At 40.5% G+C, this 22865-nt stretch overlaps 1 protein-coding gene across 6 annotated transcripts; it reads left to right on the top strand.

Annotated features, from left to right (window-relative positions):
* Positions 1-737: 737 nt before the first annotated feature.
* On the top strand, positions 738-22494 carry TMEM9B (TMEM9 domain family member B). Of its 6 annotated transcripts, none has more exons than XM_059708826.1 (6): positions 754-969; positions 3615-3706; positions 7105-7213; positions 9031-9165; positions 14124-14297; positions 21560-21698. In XM_059708826.1, exons 1-5 carry the CDS (start codon positions 865-867, stop codon positions 14277-14279), a joined length of 597 nt encoding a protein of 198 aa, XP_059564809.1. In that variant the 5' UTR covers positions 754-864; the 3' UTR covers positions 14280-14297; positions 21560-21698. The 6 variants fall into 6 exon arrangements, with proteins under 6 accessions (XP_059564806.1, XP_059564809.1, XP_059564808.1 ...); XM_059708824.1 differs by lacking the exon at positions 14124-14297 and adding an exon at positions 1920-2260 and having other exon boundaries at positions 831-969; positions 21560-22494; XM_059708823.1 differs by lacking the exon at positions 14124-14297 and having other exon boundaries at positions 738-969; positions 21560-22494.
* The last annotated feature ends 371 nt before the right edge of the window (positions 22495-22865 follow it).

Here is a 22865-nt window from a genome sequence, read left to right as displayed (position 1 = left end):
TCCAGAATGAAGGAGGACGACGACTCCTGGAGGGTCGTTTCCAATTTAAAAACCAAACTGATAAGTTACTTGTGTTTGAATGTAGTGAGAGGCAAGTTTGGGATCAATTATACATACTGGAATACTAGGTAATTAGGAAAGCATGGAAAAGGAGGCAACAGCTTAAAAAAAAAAGGTCCTGCGGAGGATGGCCCACTGGAAAGGCGGGTCAGCGCTCCCCTAAGACTTAGGGGAGCCGGTTCTTTCGCCAACTTCACACCTTTCGGAGCCCGACCTGGCCCGGCCCAGCCCCGTGGCCCAGGCCCAGGCCCAGGCGGCACCTCGGCAGCCAGCCCCCCGCGCGAGGCCAGCGGGGCCCAGGCGGAGGCCGCACCCGCGAAGGCAGCTCCCCGGCTGCTGGAAACCTTGGGGGGAATGGCATCCGGGACGCGCGTGGGCGGCAGGTCAGTCCCGAGTCCCTGCACGACCCCCGACCTCTGACCGGGGCGCGCTTCCCGGGAAGGGATGGCGCGGCCCGCCCCGACCTGCCGGGTGGCGGTGGTCTCCCTGGCGGGAAGGCGCCCCAGCCCCGCGGCGTCTGCGCCCCGGAACGACATGCCAGCGTCTCCAAGCTCTGCCGGCTGAGGCTGCCCCTCAAGGGGCCCCTCCGCTCCCGGGTCCCCGGGTCTGAGAGTCGGCCGGGCCGGCGCCGCGCAGCCTCGGGCCCTGCGCACCCGGAACAGTTTCCGGGGCGGAGGCTTTTAGGGGCCGGACCGGCGCGGCGGGTGACGCGGAGGCCGGGACGGAAGTGCGGGCGGAGGCGCCCGAGCCGGAGCCGGAGCCGGTCTGGGGCCCCGGGCTGTGGGGCCGCTCGGTGTGGCCGCCATGGCGACTCCGTGGGGAGGCCTCCCGCGTCTCGGCGCCTCGCTCAGCCTGTCCTGCCTGGCGCTGGCGGTGCTGCTGCTGGTGCGGACGGCCGCCGCCGCCAAGGTGAGTCCCGCCCCGCCGCGCCGCGCGCTCCTCCCCCGCCCCCGCCCGCGGGGTCTCCACCTGCTCCCCGCCCCGATCCTCTCCCAGCCCCGACCGGCGGCTCCGGGCCGCGCAGCCCCGGCAGCGCCCACCGTCGCCCTCCTGCCCGACTGTCCGGCCGTCGCCGCCCCCGCTCCCACCCCGGCCCTGACGGCGCTCGCTTTCCCGCCCCGATGCCCGCCTGCCCCGCCCGGGCAGCGCCCCTCCACCTCCTCGGCGTTTCCCTTCCGGCCCCGAAGCGCCCACCCCAGGCTTGTAACCTTCCCAACTCAGGGAGCCTTTCACGGCCGCTTTCCACCCCGACGCTCTGCCGCCTACCAGCACCCCACCAGCCTCCCAGACCCCACTCCGCCCGTCCCCAGGCCCAGAGGATGGGAGTCCCCTTCCTCCGAGGTCTTCCCTCTTAGGTGGGAACGCAGCCATTTGTGGGAACTTGCCTGACCTGGCAGCCGTCCTCCCAGCAGGACTCAGGGAGCCCTCTCCGCCTAACATCCTCCCTCACCCAGACCCCTCCGGGGCCTCTCGAGCCCTTTCTTGCCTTCGCTGTGCCCGATCATTTAGTGGGAAAGGGAGGGTCCAAACTGCAGGAGAGGTGAGGTGGTGGCCTTCTCCCCGGCTCCATGTCACGGCCCTTCTGACCCTCGTGCTGCTTTCTAGCCCCACTCCTGCCCCTGCTGTCCACACCTGGCCCCGTGCACACTTGTGCTTGCTCCTTGATGAGCTAGCTTGTTATTGGGGAAAACAGAAGGAATTCATGGTAACGAGATGGGAAAACAGAATGGCGCTTGCATTTCTTAAAAAATAAATAATAGGAGTTTATAACATCTTTAAATATGGATTATGGGAAGGACACATCAGAGGCGGACAGATCCGGGATTTTTAAAAAATGTATTTTATTAATCTTTTTACAGGGAGGAAGGGAGAAGAATAGAAAGTTAGAAACATCAATGAGAGAGAACCATCAATCAGCTGCCTCCTGCACCCCCACCCCCACCCCCACTGGGGATGTGCCCGCAACCAAGGTACATGCCCTTGACCGGAATCGAACCTGGGACCCTTCAGTCCGCAGGCTGACGCTCTATCCACTGAGCCAAACTGGCCAAGGCCAGATCCGGGATTTTGATTGGGGTTCTTGCTCAGGGATTCTTGCAGAAGTCTTCCCTACCTTCCACCAGAAACAGGAACAGCAGCTCGTCTCCTTACTTTCAAAACCTTGCTGGCACCCTCTGCATATCTCTTGTCATCACTTTAGGTAGGGCATTGCAACCTTGTATTTATGTGTCAGTCTCCTTTACTAGGGCGCATCCTAATTATAGGCAGGAACCATGCCTTATACTTATCCGAACCCACCGCCTTGAGCACCAGGTCTGGCACCAAGCAAATGCTCACTGAATGGTTGCTGAGTGAGTGAATGAATTATCGACAACTCAGCCAGACCTACCATATCTCAGAGCAGGGGGCCTGGTCCTCTGGGACTGAGGAGCCACTACCTCTCAGGTAGACTCCCCTTTGCCGAGGAAGGATCTTCTACTCCCCCTCAATTCCTATATTAGTCACTCCTTTCTCCACCTCTTGAAATTTCCTTTATCCACAGTTGTCCTCTTTGGAGGGATTAGAAGCAAAGTTTCATGCAAAGGGTAGACCAAGCTGCTTCCCTTATGTACTTTCTTTCTAATTGTAGCTGAGTTGCCTCTAAAACTTCAGCCCTTCTATAGGACTCTGGCCCAACCCCTTTTTGTCCATATCAATCAATTTTGAGTAATTTTTAGTTTGATTCCTCCCAATCCTTTTATAATCAACATTCTTATTTGTAGACACAGCTAGCCATGTATCATATCTTTCTACTGACAGGTAGATGGTGATAACATTAGCACAATTTGAGTGTTATCTGACCCATAAACGTGATTAATCAGTTACAGATCAAGTACTAAGTATTATTTTACACTGACTTTATGTAATATTTAATGATTCATTCAAATTACCAAAAAGAACATGTATCTCTCAAAGTTACTTAAAGTTTTAAGTGAATGGTTTTAGAATATTTGGTAGGGGGTGCTCAACAAAATGTATATGGTACATTAAAAAAAAAAAAAAAAAATTGGCCGAAACCGGTTTGGCTCAGTGGATAGAGCGTCGGCCTGTGGACTTAAAGGTCCCAGGTTCGATTCCGGTCAAGGGCATATACCTTGGTTGCGGGCATATCCCCAGTGGGGGATGTGCAGGAGGCAGCTGATCGATGTTTCTCTCTCATCGATGTTTCTAACTCTCTCCCTTCCTCTCTGTAAAATAAAATAAAATAAAATAAAATAAATAAAATATAAAAAATAAAAAATATTGATGATAGCTCGGCCAGTGTGTTTCAGTGGCTGAGAGTGGACCCATGAACCCTGAGGTCATAGTTCGATTCCAGGTCAAGGCACATGCCCCTGTTGTGGGCTCAATCCCCAGTAGGGGGCATGCAGGAGGCAGCTGATCAATGATTCTCTCTCATCATTGATGTTTCTCTTTCTCTCCCTTCCTCTCTCTGAAATAAATAAAAACATTTTTTTAAGGAATTATGATAAACTGTCAACAAGCTCTATACTAAGTTTCCATTTTGGTTACAGAATTCGGAGGATGTTCGGTGTAAATGTATTTGTCCTCCCTATAAAGATATTCCTGGACATATTTATAATAGGAACATATCCCAAAAAGATTGGTAAGTATTCTGGATTGCTTAACTACCTGTCGGATTTCTTTCTGTGGTTGTCACTGTTAGCCCAGAATGTTCATCCAGTGTATTGTTTTCTTTTTAAGTATTTCTTTCTAAGCAAAAGTCTCAAATTCCATTTCCATTTGAAAAAGTGAGAATAAGACCCTAAGTGTATGATGTAAGCCTAAAGTAATATAGCAAAAACTCTAAGCCCCAGATAGGGTGGGTTTTCTATGGAAATGGGGCAGAGTTTGTGCCACCTAAACTTACTTCCTTTGCCCCCTTAAATTTTGGCCCTCTCTCTTGCTTTTCAGTGAAAGGTAAGCAAGCCTCATTTATCTGGGTTATAATTTCTACAGTTTGTAGGTTCTGGCGATATATTGCCAAATGTAGGAGACTATGTTTAAAAGTGTTAGAGACTCAGGAAGGAATGGATGAGTCATGTACACCAGTTTCCCAGTTGGTGTGCCATAAATAGGGAGTAGGTGTGATATTGATCCATTCAGCTCTAGGGTAATCAGGCAGGCATGTGATGATTGAGATCCTGACTGGCTAGCCACCAGCAGCCTTCTCTGTTTATCTCAGTGGATCTTGCAAATGGTAGCTTTTTCTGCATGTGCCATAAAATGGTTGGGAAACAGTTGTTTTGTCGCAGGATGGATGAGGTCATTCCCATGGAATTGTCATGTTTTATGGTTTGTAACCACAGTAGAAGAATACCAGGATAGGCATAGAAGAAAAATAGCTCCAAATGCTGTGTGCTTTCACATGTACTTGATTTCATAGATAAACAGCCTATAAGAATTTGAAAGAAAAATTAAATTCGTGCAGTTACCATATTCCAAGCTAACTTGGAAAAAGAAAAGGCAGCATTTGAGCTTGTTTAGTTTTTTTTTTTTTTATGTTATTGTCTGTTCTCATTTTGGTTCAATCTCATATTTGATAAGTATGTTCTTGAGAACTTCTTATGAATGTCCACATTCCACTTAAATTGTCTCATATTGCAAAGTGATGTAGCTATATTCTTATAGGTTTTATAGCAGCAAGTTATTGATATGATATAAGAAAGCTCAAATAAGTTTTAAGTTTTTCCTATAAATTCTCTAAATATATTGAGCACTTGCAATTTATTCTATTAGTAATAAAACATTATGACTATTATTTGAGTGGCAAATAAACTCACTATTCAAGTGGTTAGCACTAATCTTTTCACTGACTTTTCTTATTCTAGATTCAGACAGAATCATATGTCATTCATCTCTGATTATTGGTCAAAAGAGGGAGGTTTGAAAATAAACAGTTGAAACAAGGCATGTTCCTTCCCTGTTTCCTTCCTGCAACTTAGCCATTTACTGAGAATAGGTGTGATATTACCCAGTTGTCACTGACAAAGTTTTTAACTAGCAGAAGGGTAGGCAAGTTATGTTATGGCCTTATGAGGCCTCTAATATCCATCTGGCCCTAGATATATACGGTGTCACCCTAAAATGTATACATACTTCACAGCTGATAGCTCAGTTGATGTTTCTTTCTTAAGCCATTGGAATTAATAATTATTCAAAGTGTATATACATTTTTTGGGACACCCTGTATTTACCTTTCAGCCTCCATTGTGCTCAGTTGTTAGCATTAATTCTTCATTGACTTCTGCGGTGAGACTTAAGAAAAGTTTGAGTTCTCTGGTTTGTGTTTGGGGTGTGATTTAAAGCCAAAAATGTCCTCCCTTTGGCACTAGGGGGAGGTGTTGCCCAGTTCCTAAAGTGGTTGAGTTCTGTATCTGGGTTCTGTGTTTACAATGACTGGCCCTTCAGAACCAACCTTCCAGCTTCCTCTCCCACCCAGTATCTCGTCATTATTAAATTGTATTCTTCAAAAGAAATACGCAATACTCAGCACTTAGATTCTCAAATAACTCTTAGGTACTGTTACTCAGGCTTCTGAAGTTGAAATAGGAAACTAAATGGGAGATAAGTCTGATATTCCTGAAGTTCAGAGAGATGCAGGAGGGCTGACCTAGAAGACAGGAGCCCTGAATTTGGGTCCTTTTAGCTGGTAGTTTACTCTAACCTTGTGCAGGTGACTTCTCTGAAAGTATTGGGCTGGATGAACTCTGATTCTGAGCTAGATACTTCTATAACGGGATTTAGCTTTCTCTGCCCATTTTATGCCTACATCCAGCTGGCTACATTCTTAGTCTTCTATATGTTTGGAACAGATATCACACACTTGTATGGTGTGAGTTGTGGGACCTTACCCTTATTTGAAATGCTACCATTGGAGACTTCTCTTTTTTTATGATTACATACTACCTTTGTTTAAATTACAATTACTTTGTTAAGTGTAATTGATTGAACTTTTATCATTTATATTGTTTTGGGTTTTCTTTTTAAGCCACAGCACAGAGGAAATGAAACAAAACAAAAAGTACATTTTGATAGGGCAAACGGAAAGAATCAGAGCATTGAGTGCCCCCAAGAAGGATGGTGGAAAGAGACAGGAAATTAGTAGAGTTCTTCTGGGAGCCAGAAATACCCAAGGAAGAGATGCCAAAAGGGAAGAAAATTGCCCAGCAGAAGACAGGAGTACAGAAAAGTTTGCCTACTTTGGCTGAAGATGATCAGAGTAGTAGGCTCTTATTAGCTGGGGGAAGTAATAGCTTAATTATTTTCTAGAATTGACAGGTTTCTGGGAAAATGCTTTTTTTATAGAATTGCTTTTTCATAAGCCATAAATATGTAATTTGGGAAATAGAAAAATGTCTAACAACAAAAACATTCAGCCTTTTATTTTTGATATACTTCTTCCAAGTAATCACTTTTCATAAAAAAATATTTTTGTTGTCCTAATCCTCCTTCTTCATGCTTTTTCAATAGACATTTGCTTATTAAGACAAGTAATTATTTCTTACTGTAGCTTTGAATGTTCAGGTTTCAGAATTTACCAACTGCTAAGTGTGATTAGCCATTTATATTCCAGACTGTGGCAATTAAGAATATTAGTTGATTCATAAAAGAGATAATCTCATATTTCAACAATGCCCCAGGTCACTTTAAATCATTTAAAGCAGTTTTGCTTGGTAACTAAACAAGTTTGAATATGACTCAATCTGCTAAATAGGTTTTGATCCCATTTGGGATTTTTCAGGTGCATTATAAACTTCTAACAGTAGCACCTTTGAAAATAGTTACTATATATGTGTCTTTATGGTTTCTTAGACTTTTAGATCTTACCAAATTGCTGATATCAAGAGAGGAAATTGTTTCACTTCCCTTATTGATAATTTGTTCCTTATATTCTTTCATTGGATAAGTTCAGTGATTATTCTGGATTTCAAGAAAGTTTTGATGAGTGTGAATAGAAAATCCAGCTAGACTTGAGCAGTATTTTATCTTTGTGTTTTTCAGCGATTGCCTTCATGTTGTGGAGCTCATGTCTGTGAGGGAGCCTGACATAGAAGCATACTGTCTGCGCTGTGAATGCAAATATGAGGAAAGAAGCTCTGTAACAATCAAGGTGAAAAACAAAAATCCATCTTTTCTGCTTCTGGAATAGTTCTTGATAATACTGAGACACGGAAAAATTTTTGACATAGGAATTCTATTTTGGTTACTCAAATACTGCTCTCATCACCACCGCGACTTTACCTCCTTCCTCATCTCCAACCCCCAAAGAAGGCCTGCCCTCTGCCTGCCTCGTTGAGATGCTTTGTGGATTAAGATAAGGTAGATTGGCGTGGTATGTGTAATAGCACAAAAATGCCCTGTGTGTAATTAGCATATTCCAGAAAAATGTCCCAGCTTCTCTGTGGTCACATATGCCAGAAGATAGTGAGAATATAATGATTAGGCCCTCTTCTTCCTGCCCTCTCAACCCTTAAGAAGAATCATACATATAGTGACTCATCTATTTAGAAACATCACTTCTGGATTTTAAGATTTCCTTTCTTATTTGCTATAGGAAATGGAAGGTGGATCGCTCTGATCACCATTTGGACCTCTAATAAGTTCAGTTACTTTACCGTGGTGACTAATGGTTCTCTCCCCAGTTTTCTCTATATGGAGCTTCCCATTCCTTTCCCAAAAAGAGGGCACAAGGGAAATCTGGGAATGGTCAGCTATAGCAGTTACAAAGCTTTCTGGTGTGGTTGGCCCTGTGGGAGAGCCCCTGCTGCAGCAGGGTGTGTCCCATAGAGAAATTCTCACTGTACTTTCTAATTTTAAACAAAAATTTTGATGTATAATTTACATACCTTAAAAGTCATTGTAAGTGTACAATTCCATAAGTCTTAGCAAATTTTAAATAATTTATAAAAATCTAGATTTAGAACATTCCCAAAACCCAAAAAAGGTCTCTCATGTCCATTTACAGTTAATCCCGCTCCTACCCTCAGTCCTAGGCAGTGGCTGTTCTGCCTTGTGTCTCTACAGGTCTGGACAGTTCATAAAGATGGAATCATACAGTATGTGGTCTTCTGTGACTGGTTCTTTCACTTAGCATAATGTTTTTGAGGTTTATTCATGTTGTAACATATGTCAGTACTTAATTCCTTTTTATTGCTGAATGGCATTCTGTTAGGTGAATATCCCACATTTTATTTATCCACTCATCAGTTGATAGACATTTGGATTATTTCCAGATATTTACTATTATGAATAATACTGTCATGAATATCTGCTTACGAGTCTTTGTGTGGCTAAGTTTTCCTTTCTTTTGGGTAGATTTCTTAGAGAGGTAAGTTTATGTTTAACTTTTAAGAGACTGCCAGATTATTTTCCAAAGTGGTTATACCATTCTTCATTCCCCCCAGCAACATACGAGGGTTCAGTTTCTCCACATCCTTGTCAACACTTGGTATTGTCTGTCTTTAATTAAAGCCATTCTTGGGGATGTCAGCACATGAATTAAGATCTCAAGAAAATCACTGACCTAAAACATATTTTGAACATCTAAATTGATCTAAAAGAGTATTCTGTTGAAATTCATCTGCATTGCATTTTCTGCTAGGGTTCTCTTATGTTGTCCTGACAGCACTAGGACACTGTATTCAGTTGAGAAAGAAAACTACTGTGCTAGCGGTGGTGATTAGCAGTAAGTGAAAATGGAGTTTTGAAGACTCACAAAAAGATCTCAACGACAAAATGCTTTTTTTCCTTTCTTCTTTAATACTTTGGTGAATAATTGAATTTGTTTCTTATGTTAGAATCTGGTTGATATAGAAATCCTGTATGCCTTGCAGATAGACCAGTCTTCACTGCAGCTTTACTATGATTATACAGAATTCTGATTCCTTGGCTTGAACAGAGATGTAACTTATTTTCAATTTCCTTTAGGTTACCATTATAATTTACCTGTCCATTTTGGGTCTTCTACTTCTGTACATGGTGTACCTTACTCTGGTTGAGCCCATACTGAAGAGACGACTGTTTGGACACTCACAATTAATACAGAGTGATGACGATGTTGGGGTAAGTTCTCAGCATGCCCTAGCTGACAGATCATCATCATGAAGTAATATAAATGTTCATGTACTGGAGCAGATAGTCAACTAGAGAAGCTAAAGATAGTTCTAATTTTAGTATATGTCTCTTTATGAGGAAATCGATTTGTAAAGCCACAAATATGGTGGCTTAAACTGATGATCTTTAGTGAGTGTGTTATACAAGGCTTTGCTCTTCAGTACCCAGGGCGCAATTTTCATTGCCTTCCCCTGTTTGCATTGAGAAAAGCATCTGAGCTAGCTTTCTACCCACCTAGAAGTGGTTGTACCACCTTTCCTGTTAGCATCACAGGGAATATCATAGGAGGTAAAGAGGCTTTAGCGAAGGAAAGTATGAAGACCATACTGTTCTTTTCTTAATGATGTGCAGCTTGTTATATATCCTGTTATTCTTCTTAAAAATCTGTGATCTTTAACTCTAGAGAAACAAAACCATCACTCCAGATTCTCTTGCCTATCTCTAAAACACATTTATATCCATCCATACAGTTGGTATAGTCAGTGTATAAATGTTTTGTGGTCTGCTTTTTGTGTCAACATCATTCAGAAATGTCCAGAAAATCATAGTCCACAAACTTGTTATTCATTTTAACTTAGAGGAATATATTGTTTGTTTTATTATCCTGTTTGGGCTTATTTCCAAATTTTCATTAAAATATATATATATAATTTTTTAGAAATTACTTCTTATTTTGAATTACTTTATTGGACTATGTTCCTTAAAGTGGGTAAAATTCAGTAAAGCTTCAAGAACCAATTCCAAAAGCTAACGCCAGGATGAGCCCTTGCTAATCACAATCAGAAGCCCTTTTACTCTTAAATGGCTTGTGGACCTGTTGGTAAAAGATAGGAAGGTGGATCCTGACTGGGTGGCTTGAGTTATATCTACAAACAGAGCCTCTTTTTTTTTAATATATATATTTTTTATTGATTTCAGAGAGGAAGGGAGAGGGAGAGATAAAAACATCAATGATGAGAGAGGATCATTGACCAGCTGCCTCCTGCACACCCCCTACTGGGGATCGAGCCCTCAACCCGAGCACGTGCCCTTGGCTGGAATCGATCCTGGAACTCTTCAGTCCACAGGCCGACGCTCTATCCACTGAGCCAAACCAGTTAGGGCCAGAACCTCCTTTTTGATCAATACATTATTTTTTTAAAAAAATATATTTTATTGATTTTTTACAGAGAGGAAGGGAGAGAGATAGAGAGTTAGAAACATCGATGAGAGAAACATCAATCAGCTGCCTCCTGCACATTTCCCACTGGGGATGTGCCCGCAACCCAGGTACATGCCCTTGACCGGAATCGAACCTGGGGCCTTTCAGTCCGTAGTCCGACGCTCTATCCACTGAGCCAAACTGGTTTCGGCGATCAATACATTATTGTCTCATGAATAACAGTTATGAATACTCAACTTATTTACCCAAGATTTCATTTTAGTTTTGTTAAAAACTTTCTTAGAAACACCACTGTTTACTTCTTTTTCCCTTGTTTCCATTACAAAATGAATAACTTTTTATTATCAGGTACCATGCTAGATACTAGCAATAAAGAAATGAATAAAACAAAGAGACATGTAGTCAGGCCGGTGTGGATTAGTAGTTGAGCATCGACCCAGGAACCACGAGATCATGGTTCGATTCCTGGTCAGGGCACATGCTCGAGTTGTGGGCTCCATCTGTGCAGGAGGCAGCCAATCAATGATTCTCTCTCATCAAAACATAGGATTAGATAATTCCTTGTTGAAGGGGGCTGCCTACATTGTTCATTGTAAGATATTTAGCAGCATCCCTACCTCTACCCACTAGATGCCAATAGCATCTTCATCCCAGTCACGGCAGTAAAAAATGTCCACAGACATTGTCAAATGTTTCTGGGGAGCAAAACTACCCTCAGTTGAGAACTAACATGAAAATGTTACGTGTCAAAGGCCATATAAACCATTTCATAAGGCACATAAATAAAAAGTCTCACTTAAACTATATCACTTACAGCATTAAATATTTAGTTCCTGATTTTAGGAATAGATAATATCAAAGAACATAAAAGAAATGGATGCACAAATGTGTAGACAAAAACATGGAGGAAAGGCATTTGATTGGTGGGCTCATGTGCTTAATAACCTTGTTGTTCACCAGTGATAGATTCTCTGTGTAAGATGACCATTTGAGAACATTGTTTCTGAGAGGCCTGGCTGACTCTTGAGTTATCTGTTAAACTGATTGTCAGCGGAGAGGGATTTTCAGACCAAAGCTGTGAATTTATGGTAATCTGTTAACATGTAAAATAAAAAGAAGTTAAATTTAAATTCTACAGTTGTTGCTTACCCAAGATGAGAGTTCACTATGTGCTTTTAAAAGTGCTTTTGTTAAATTCTCAATTAAATTGTTTTAATTTTTGTTCATTGTAGAGCATTTTAAATCAAGCAAGAGTTAGTACAAATAGTTCCGAAGCTTACTGTAAGCAGTCACAATATTTACTGTATTATATATCCATGACACATCATTGCTATTATCAAAGCATTACATTAAAACATGTTTTGTATTTACTGTAATTTTATCAGGTGTGAAAAGAACAAACATATAAAAAGGGTAAATCTCTATTTGCAGTCTCCAAGCCTCCATGACCGTGAGCAGCTAGTTCAATCTTGTTCTGATAGGTGGAAAACAGACCAAAAGAATTACTGGTTTATTTAGTCCTTTAAATTTGTTCCTTAAAAAGATCCCCCTCCCCCTACCTTGAAGAGTAGATAACAGGATTATGAAATTGAGAGGTGCTCTGCTGAAAAAGTACATCCTTCTTCCTAATCTTATTTATGTCAAAACAAGCCAATGGTGATAATATTTTATATACAAGTTCATCACCATATCCTTCTAGTGTCATTTTAATCTACCTGAACAAAATCAGTATGTTTAGACAATATGATGCCAAGTCAAGGTTAGGTGAGCTTAAGTCTGGTGTTTGTGCTAATTAGTTAGATGACCTTGGATCGGTTTGTTTCTTTGTGGGAAATCGAGTAATCCAACAACTTTAGCCTTCCTCTTCCCTCACTTTATTTCTTATATCTTCAATACATGTTTAACTTTATGAAATTGTTATTATTTTCATTTGAAGATTAAAAAATTTAATAGGCTTTGCACAAGCTGTTACATAAATTAAGTGAAAAGTTGAGGGAATTTTGGTAAAGAAGGCAGGGAAAGATTATTTATAGAAAACTTTTTGATGCAGTTATGTACATGTCTTGGTATAAAAAGAAGACTAATCCTAGCTGGTTTGGCTCAGTGGGTAGAGCATCAACCTGTGGACTAAAGGGTCCTGGGTTCTATTCCCAGTCAAGGATATGTACCTCAGTGCAGACTGAACCCGGCCTTGGTTGGGGCTCATGTGAGAGGGAACCAATCGATGTGTCTCTCTCACATCCACATTTCTATCTATCCATCCATCCCTCCCTTCCACTCTCTCTAAAAAAACCAATGGAGAAATATCCTTGAATGAGGATTAACAAAAAAAAGAAGACCAGGTATTATAACAACACATGGTTATGGTTATATATAGGTATATGGTGTGTATAGCTTTCTATAGACATGCTGACGCCTGCCCTGGATATATAATAGAACCTTTGCAAGCATGCACAACAAAACCATGTTGTTTCTTTACTACAGGCAAAGTTTAGTTTAAGAGATACAACGTGTGCCCTAACCAGTTTGGCTCAGTGGATAGAGCTTCGGCCTGCGGACTGAAAGGTCCCAGGTTCGATTCCGGTCAAGGGCATGTACCTTGGTTGTAGGCACATCCCCTGTAGGAGGTGTGCAGGAGGCAGCTGATCGATGTTTCGCTCTCATCAATGTTTCTAACTCTCTATCCCTCTCCCTTCCTCTCTGTAAAAAAATCAATAAAAAAAATATATTTTTAAAAAGAGATACAACTTGTGACTTGGATCCTATGTTGGAACATTTAGAAGCTTTGTTAACCAGGGTTTGGGAAAAAGAGATTAAGAAAAAGGCAAACAAAAGCAATAAGTTAGTTTTTAATGCTTTTTGTCATTTAGGCAGCTGTGTTTATGTCTCCTTCACAGATAGATTAGCACAGTGGTTTCCCCTGTAATGACTACAAACATCAGTGGCATTGGTTTACTTTGACCAGGATAAGTTGTTTTTCTACACAGATACCTGGGTAAGCCTTCAATAGCCTCTTTCCTAAGGCAGCAACTAGCATAGAAGCCATAGTGCTCAGCATTGAAAGATTCAAGTCTTTTTCGAAAAGAAATTCTGAAGCAGTAATTCTTACTGCCCTTGGTAATAGAGGGTAATTTTAGCACATGAGGTGTCTCTTCATCACAGATTGGGGAAGGGGTAAACCAGTCCATTTAGTGTATATGTTGAGGGGGCAGGGAGATAAAATCTTATCAACTCATCTCCCCGGGTGAATGTGGCCCCAGCTGTCAAGTAACAATTCTAATATAATGGCAGTCAGGTAAGATAAGTCTTTCCTCTGCTACAGTTCAACTATATAGTATTGAGTGAAGCAAGGAAAAGTCCTACTTTCTGTGTCTGTAGCATACAGATTTTAACATGAAAATAGATTTTCTTTCCCTACCCGTTAGGGAAGCTTCTCTTTAACATAAATGACCACTGTCTTTATCTTTGGTCCCTGCTTCTTAAGGGAAATGTCTTTGGAAATGGTGATTCATGGGAACATGACACAGATACCTCCTCATCACTTATGCCACTTGAACCACCTGTTTCTGCAGTTGAGTTCAGCCTACTTCTAGCAGTTGAGTGCCTAGAAATGCTTGGGCAAATAGATGGTCTGTTCTTTGAAAAACCCAGCTGCTTCTGTGTCTGGCTGAACAACTGCTGTTTTGTGTGTATGTTTTACACCAATTATGCCATCTCTTAATGGTCTCCATTCCTGGACTTTCAGGATCACCAGCCATTTGCAAATGCTCACGATGTGCTGGCCCGCTCCCGCAGTCGAGCCAATGTGCTGAACAAGGTAGAGTATGCCCAGCAGCGCTGGAAGCTTCAAGTTCAAGAGCAGCGGAAGTCCGTCTTTGACCGTCATGTTGTCCTCAGCTAATTGAGAATCAAATTCGAGGTAACTAGAAAGCAACAATGCAGGCAACTGGAAAAAACTGACTGATTTTTCCTGGGTTTTGTTTTAACACCCTGTTGATTTCACCAACTCTTGCTGGAAAATTCAAAACCCAAAACAAAAACGTGCTTGGAATTTTTTTCTTGTTAACATATTAATAGAGACATTTTTTAAAGCACACACCAAGTCGCCAATAACCTTATCCTATTTGTGACAAAGTACATCTGCCTATAAATTACCTGGAAGTCCTTTACCCGGAACAGGCATTCTCTTTTTCACCACACAGTTTTAACTTGGTTTTCAAGATAATTTTCAGGAGGTTTTTGTTTTTTTCCTTGTTTTTTTTTTGGCAGGGGAGGGAAGGGATGTGGGAACTGCTTAACATAACTTTTCTCAAGTCACTTTACTAAAAAAAAACTTTTGTAAATAGACTTTATCTTATATTTTTAAGTTTCATTTCTATATTGCAGTGTGGCCAGCTGCATCAAAGCCCTGACTTATCCTTTTTCAATTTTGCACTGACTGTCTTTAGGTATCTGGTTGGCCGGTAGCTGCACTTTATGGTAAACTAGATCTGAAATGCCTGGTGCCTCTTCACAAAATGCAGATTTTCTTTTAAGTACTGTGATGTTTGATGCAGTGCATCCTAAAACAAACTGTCCACTTTCTAGTTTACTCTAATGACTAAACATAGTCTTGGCATGAGTGGTCTTTCTCATCCCCTAATATCTTTAAGGATGAATCCTAAGGACTTGGATACTTGCAATAAAGAAATTTTCTTTTAAACCAAGCCATGGATTGATGACATACACATATTGTCAGCATTTTTGGTCAGGTTGAGAGGCAGCTGTTTGAGCTGTGGTGTGTGCAGCGTTGAACAAGTAATGGAGTTCTGTGTGCCTCCCTCTGAAGGGTGTAACAGTCACTGGATAACTGGCTTTTTTCTTCCTATGTCCTCTTTGGAATGGAACAATAAAAATAATTTTTGAAAAACCTACCAGTGTATCTATGTCTCAACTTTTCTCCTCTCCCTCTTTTGCTATATGATGAACTTGGAGATGCAAAGGCATGTGCACCCTATTGTGAGATCTGTTTTAGACCAGTCTAATCATAAAACATTGGTACTAAATTGCGTGTGTGTGTGTGTGTGTGTGTAGAGAGAGAGAGAGAGAGAGAATGTATGGATACTAAGGTCTCTGAAAGTATACATATACCATTTTGATATATTGGGAGATTTAAAATGCATGTTATAAGAAATTCTTGGCAAAAATTATAATTAAATTACATTAAATTCATAAGTATAAGGTTTTAGAAGCTATTAATGGATTTTTTAGTTAATAACAATTTTTCAGACCTACAAATTTAACCTAAATTATTGATTTTATTAATATTATGTCATTTCAACTACAACCAAGTGAAATTTATGTCAAGGATTCAAGACTGGTTAAATATTCAAAGATCACATCAACAGGCTAGAGAAGGAAAATGAAATGATCCTATTAATAGATGCAGAAAAAGCAAACCTCAACACCCATTTCTGAAAAAAAAACAAAACAAAAAAGAAACACCTCAGTAAAGTAGGAATAGATGAGAACTTCCTCAACTAGATAAAGAATATCTACAGAAACCCACAGCTTACTTAATGGTAAAAAGTGGAAATGTTCCTCCTAAGATGAGGAACATGGCAAGGCGTCCTCACCACTGCTTTTCAGCATTGTATTGCAAATCCTAGCTAATGCAGTAAGACAAGAAAAGGTATACAGCTTGGGAAGGAAGAAATAAAATTGTTTCAGATGAAATGATCATCTATATAGAAAACAAAGAACCACAAAACAAAAACCTCTTAAAAAGAATGATTATAGCAAAGTTGCAGGATAGAAAGTTAACATACAAAAGGTAATTGCCTTCCTATATTCTAGCAATGAACAAATGAAATTAAAAACAATACCATTTACCAATACCAGTCCCCGAAGGGAAATAGGTATTAAATCTAACAAAATATGTACAAAATATATATGAGGAAAACTACAAAACTAATGGAAGAAGTCAAAGAAGGACTAAATAAACAGAGATACTCAATGTCCATGAATAGGAAGACTCAATACTGTCAAAATGTCAGTTTTTCTCAACTTGATCTATAGATTCAATACAATCCCATTGAAAATCCTAGCAAGTTATTTTCTGTATTTCAACAAACTGACTCTTAAGTTTATATCAAGAAGCCAAAGAACCAGAAAAGCCAACACAATATTAATGTAGAAGTACAGAGGAGTGACAATATCCAATTTGAAGAATTACTGTAAAGTTATAGCAGTCAAGTCAGTGTCAGTGTAGTACTGGCAGAATAGATCAATAGAACACAATAGAGAGCGTAATAGACCCATACAAATACAGTCAACTGATCTTTGACAAAGAAACAAAGGCAATACAATGGAGGGGGAGAAAAGCTAGACACAGACCTTATGCCCTTCAAAATATTAACTCAAAATGGACTACAGACCTAAATGTAAAACACAAAACTATAAATGCCCAGAAGATAACAGGAGAAAATAACACCAAAAACAGAAATCATGAAAGAAATAATTGACAAACTGGACTTCATTAAAATTAAAAACTAATGCTCTGAAAGACATTGTTAAGAGAAGTAGAAGACAAGCCACAGACTTGTACTATTAGCCAAGTACTATTATCTAAAATATACAAAGAACTCTTAAAACTCCACAATAAGACAACCTGATTAACAAAAGGGCCAAAGACCAGAACAGACACCTTTCTAAAGAAGATATATAGATGGCAAATAAGCATATGAAGAAATGCTCCACATCGTATATTCTAATAGGGTATATTAGAATGACCAAAATCCAGGATACTGATAACACCAAATGCTGATATGGATATGGAGCAACAGGAACTCATATTGCTGATGAGAATGCAAAATGGTACGGCCACTTTGGAAAACAGTTTGACAGTTTCTTACAAAACTGTATAACATACCCTTACTATAAAGCCCAACAATCATAATCCTTGATATTTACCTAAATGAGTTGAAATTTTACAGACACATGAAAACCTGCACATAAATTTTTATAGCAGCTTTATTTAAAGTTGTCATAACTTAAAAGCAACCAAGATGTTCTTCAGTAGGTGAATGGATAAATGGAGTATATCCAGACAGTGGAATATTCAGTGCCAAAAAGAAATGATCTATCAAACCAAATTAAAAATACATAGAGAAACCTCAAATGCATATTACTAAATACAGAAGCCAATCTGAAAAGGCTACATACTATATGATATTCTGGAGAAGGCAAAACTATGTATGGAGGCAGTAAAAAAATCAATAGTTGTCAGGTGTTGGGGGAAGGGAGGGATAAATAAGTGGAGCACAGAGGCTTTGTAGAACTATAAAACTATTCTGTACTTGTCGTTGTACAGTTGTCAAAACTCATGGCATGTACAACACCAACAGTGAACTCTATGTACACTATGGGCTTTGAGTGATAATGATGTGTCAATATTGGTTCATCAATTGTAACATATATTTGGGTGGGATGTTGCTAGTGGGGAAGAATGGGTGTTTGTAGGGACAGGAGCTATATGGGAACTCTACTTTCTACTCAGTTTTGCTGTGCATCCAAAATTGCTCTAAAAAATACAATCTATTTAGAAGCCAACAAATTTAATAGATATTTTAATAAACTAGGTTCACATGGATCTTCCTGGTTATGGCCTTAATCTCTATTTAAAGAATATTGACCAATATTGCACATTATGAGGCTATTAAAGATAATTCTGATATAAAATAATATAACCCCCATGGTATGGGCACTTTGGAAAAAAGTTTGACAGTTTCTTACAAAACTGTATAACATACCCTTACTATAAAACCCAGCAATCACAATCCTTGGTATTATGCCTTTTCCAGAATGTCACATAGTATGTAGCCTTTTCAGATTGGCTTCTTTATTTAGTAATATGCATTTAAGGTTTCTCTATGTATTTTTAATTTGGCTTGATAGATCATTTCTTTTTGACACTGAATATTCCACTGTCTGGATATACTCTATCCATTCACCTACTGAAGAACATCTTGGTTGCTTACCTACTGAAGAACATCTTGGTTGCTTTTAAGATATGACAACTTTAAATAAAGCTGCTATAAAAATTTATGTGCAGGTTTTCATGTGTTTATAAGATTTCAACTCATTTAGATGAATGGGGGAGCATTCTTTTTACAAAAGACTTTGTTACAGGAGTCCAGTTTCATAAGTAAACCTTTCTACTTGGTATTATGTGTTGTCATATCTACATGTTAGGTAGAAAAAAAAACACCAAAACACAGCTAAACCAGAACTGAGCAGTTCTGTTTAACTGTAAGCTACTTTGCATATTGTTACTAAATGATCACCTATAAATCAGGGTAAATTTGACCAAATCCAAAATACAGCACCGTAGTGACAATACTCAGGTAAGAGACTCTTCTCCAGAGTGGCCCATGGGAGAGAATAAGAATATGATTTATCGGAAAATCCCTAGATACTGTTGGTAAATGATGAATTTTGTCAGCTACCTGATTATTCTATTATCTTAAACTATCAATTATGCCCATATGTTAAAAGAATCAGATTTTGCTGGTGTAATTCATCTGGAGTAGTGGAAAGGGTTTGGTTTGCAAGTCAAGAGACCTAGGGTCTGACCCCTGCTCTGCAACTAGCTCTGCAACCTTAGCCAAGTTACATCCCCTGAGGGATTGGGTAAGAGGATTTCTAAGGTTCCTCCATCCCTAACTTTCCATAACTCGATTATAGGTGTAGTTGTAGCTTTGTTTTTCACATGCTAGATATTTTTAATGTCTCTGCAAGTTGAAGCTTTTATGCTCAGCAGAGCATCCAAAAATCTATTTAGAATGTTATTAAGATCTCATTTATTTCCCAGAAGAGCTCTAGGACAGAAACCGGAGACTTTCCAAGATAGGTGAATTTGTTAGCTGTGCATGAATCTGGAACTGCCAGACCCCAGCACTAATAGCCTGTGTTGCTTTCTTTTAAAAACTACTCAGTTTCTATAAACATGTCCAGCTTCCACTAGACTTCCTTGATCATTACTGCATTTTGCATTCTATCACTCCATTGTGTTGTAGTTAAATGTTCTTTGAATAAAAGGTGATCATGTTTAACTGCTACTACATTGAGTAGTGAGCTTTTGGTATACCTTCCTGAAGCAAGCACTGATGAGTGAACTTTATAGAAATGCTCAATAGAAAAGCTTCTCATGGGTGTGTCTCCAGACACAAGGCTCTATTTCCCAGGATAAAGCAAAGTCTTGTTAAAGCCTAGACATTTCTAATTACCTGTGGCATATGCAAATTATTCAGATTTCATGAGTCAAGGTTTACGATAGTATTAAATGATCTGTCAGAATAAAACCATTCTCAAAAAGTTTGTGTGATTGGCTTTGATGGCACCTGCCTTATGTTTGGTATCCTGTTGTGTCACTTCTGGCTTGTCAGCCATAGGCAGAAACAAGGCTGTGCTGTCCTCAGAAATGTAGAAATACGGGCTCCATACTCATTGTGCCATCGTTTTGTAGCTTCTGCCATACTTGTTCTTTATCTACTCTCTACTCTCTATCTCTGGCTTGGGAATTTCCTAACCATTTTCTCTCGGCAACTTTTTCTTTTTGACACAATGTTGGCTAGTTTTTAATCTCCCAGAGATTTTTGTTTTACGTTAGTTATTTCAGGTCATTTGGTCAGTAATTAGGAATCTTTCACTTCCTGTTTCTCTGTTTTGATTTTTCACTGGACCTATCACACTTATTTCATTCCCCCACTCCCACCCCCCTCTTAGGAGGAGTTTTTCCTGGCATTTACCCCTTTTCCAGCCTGTCTCCACATGATTTATTATAATCCTCCTTAACCCCCACCCCGTGCGCTTTCTGTTTCCATAGTCATTTGTCCTTCAGTAGCCACACTAGATAGGCTAGGCTTTTTCACAGGAACTGTACTACATTTTTTCACACTTGAATTGTGGTGCGTAGAGACTGCTCCACCCATTACATAGTGCAGCCTGCAGAGTTTTTGCTCCCCTCAGGTAGGGAAACAAGTGACAATGTTATCTAATCCTACCCATAAGCATTAGGGCTGAGGATATGGTTTTATTGATGAGAGAGAGAGAGAGAGAGAGAGAGAGAGAGAGAGAGAGAGAGAGAGATGTGAGAGAGAAACATGGATTGCCGCAACTGGGGATCGAACCCACAACCTAGGTATGTGCCCTGACCCGGAATTAAACCCGAAACCTATTGGTGTACAGAACGATACTCCAACCAACTGAGCCACCTGGCCAAGGCATTACAGTGAATTTTTAAGAGTAAATGATTCCTTTTTTATTTTTGGATTTGCCTCTAGCACATCAGGTATTATTTAGAAAGGCTATGCGGTGGGGTGGCATGATCATTAACTAGTTTGTAATTTCTCCAACGTGTATTTTAAATATTGTGGTATTTCAGTTATTTGCATACACCTTCACAGTCTTCATTATCTGTTCCACCTGTACGGGTATTTACTATTTTTCTTCAAACCAATTCACATTTTTTACTCAAGTAGATTTTATTTTTAAAATTTGTATCATACTATAAATGTGAAATCGGTTTAATCCACAATAAATAAACATGAAGAGTTAAATATTATTAGACCCTTGCTAAAAAGTACCGCTTGTTGAAGGCTTCCATCTGAGGAGGATCAGAAAGACTCTGGGAGTGTAGGAGACACTATCACCAGACTGACACTATGTCTGTGTAATCATTGGCTCTGGAAGAGAATTGAAAGGCGGTAATTTCCTCACCAGGTGAGTCAGTATTATTTCATGCTGTTTCTGTGCAGCATCAAAAATCCTCCCTCGTGCCCAGCTGGTTTGGCTCGGTGGATAGAGCGTTGGCCTGTGGACTGAAGGATTCCGGTCAGGGGCACATGCCCAGGTTGTGGGCTCGATGCTCAGTGTGGGGCATGCAGAAGGCACCAATCAACGTTTCTCTCTCATCACTGATGTTTCTAACCCTTCCTCTCTGAAATCAAAAAAATATATATTTTTTAAAAATCCTCCCTCTTACTACCCACAGAATATTGTAACCCCACCTAGTTTTCAGAATGAGCTCAAAAAACTATACATCAAAGCAGAAAAGTCTTTAAAACATTGATCTCTGAGAAAACTGACGATATTTGCTCTCCCTGGATTTGCCCAAATTAATAAACTTGGTTATGTTTCCAGGTTAACAAAGAAATGATGGACAATAGAAGTTACTCTAATCTGCCAGAAAAAGTGCCTGTCTTCCCTGATTCTGCCCACCTGCCGCTGAGCAGGTCCTTCTATCTGGACCCCATGGTCACTCTCCACTTGTACCCCGAGGCCCCGGTGCCATCCCCTTACTTTGAAGACCTGCCGTTGCTGCCCTTTTCCAGTGATTCGCTGGTCCTGGAAAATTACAGTGAGCCCTGCCCCTTCTCCTTCCCAATGCCTTATCCAAATTACAGGAGGTGCGACTACTCCTACGGGCCCTCCTTTATCCGGAAAAGGAATGAACGGGAAAGGCAGCGTGTGAAGTGTGTCAACGAAGGCTATGCCCAGCTCCGACATCACCTGCCGGAGGAGTACCTGGAGAAGCGACTCAGCAAAGTGGAAACCCTCAGAGCTGCAATCAAGTACATTCATTACCTGCAGTCTCTCTTGCACCCTGATAAGGCCGAGACTGAGAACAACCCTGGCAAAGGTCCCACCATCACAGCAACTGCCAGCCGCCACACGGACCCTATTTTTAGAATCATTTGACTCAGTGGATCCAAATAGAAACAAATCATATCACAAAATGGGGTTTCATACCGTCATGCAGTAGTTTTCCCTAAATGTAATTTCTGTGTGGGCAGGTAATAGCTCGGATTAACCTGTGCTGGATATTTCTTACCTGGGTTTCAGGTGCACTAAACATCATCTTCTCTAGATTGAGAAGATGCTTCTTAAGCACTTTAGGAGAGCCGGAGTCCCAGGATTCTCTATACCTCTCACCTTGCCCTTCTCACACCCTTCGCCAGAGTCTCAGCCATGAGATACTTAAAAGCATTGAGTGAGGAATGGTTCCTAAATACTGGTAGTGCACTGTGCTAACCCTCATGCTAAGCAAACACAACGAACTCCCTTGATTTGTCAAAGTTTGGTGTTTTTTAGGATTTGGGGTTGACAATAAATCTATGCCTTATCCATGTCATGATGGGGAAGTGTCGCAGATCTGTGGCAAAAGTAGTTAACAAAACCTTGTCATTTCAAGTTTTTTCAGAGTCATCTTTTTCCTGCACAGAGAATACTTCCTTAGGCAGCTTAGTGTAGAGGGTAAGAGGTCAAGCTCTGGAATCAAACTGCTTCAGTTTAAACTGTGACTCTGCTACTTCCTCTCCATGCCTCAGCTCTTCATCCACAGAATGAGAATAAAAAGAATAGCAACTACCCAATACGTTTATTATGAGGGTTAACAGGTTAGCAGTGCCTGGCACGTAGTAAGTATTTATAACCTTTGTCATTGGTG

The sequence above is a fragment of the Myotis daubentonii genome, chromosome 9, assembly GCF_963259705.1.
Source record: "Myotis daubentonii chromosome 9, mMyoDau2.1, whole genome shotgun sequence".
NCBI lineage: Eukaryota > Metazoa > Chordata > Mammalia > Chiroptera > Vespertilionidae > Myotis > Myotis daubentonii.
The sequence above is the reverse complement of the archived record's forward strand: the minus strand, read 5'-3'. Positions and strand labels throughout refer to the sequence as shown.

Bases quoted from the DNA above. Each gene is read 5' to 3' on its own strand.
- TMEM9B (XM_059708823.1), top strand. From the start codon at position 865: ATGGCGACTCCGTGGGGAGGCCTCCCGCGTCTCGGCGCCTCGCTCAGC. The intron at 3,707-7,104 runs GTAAGTATTCTG...TGTGTTTTTCAG, and splicing joins AACATATCCCAAAAAGATTG to CGATTGCCTTCATGTTGTGG. The intron at 9,166-21,559 runs GTAAGTTCTCAG...TTATGTTTCCAG, and splicing joins AGAGTGATGACGATGTTGGG to GTTAACAAAGAAATGATGGA.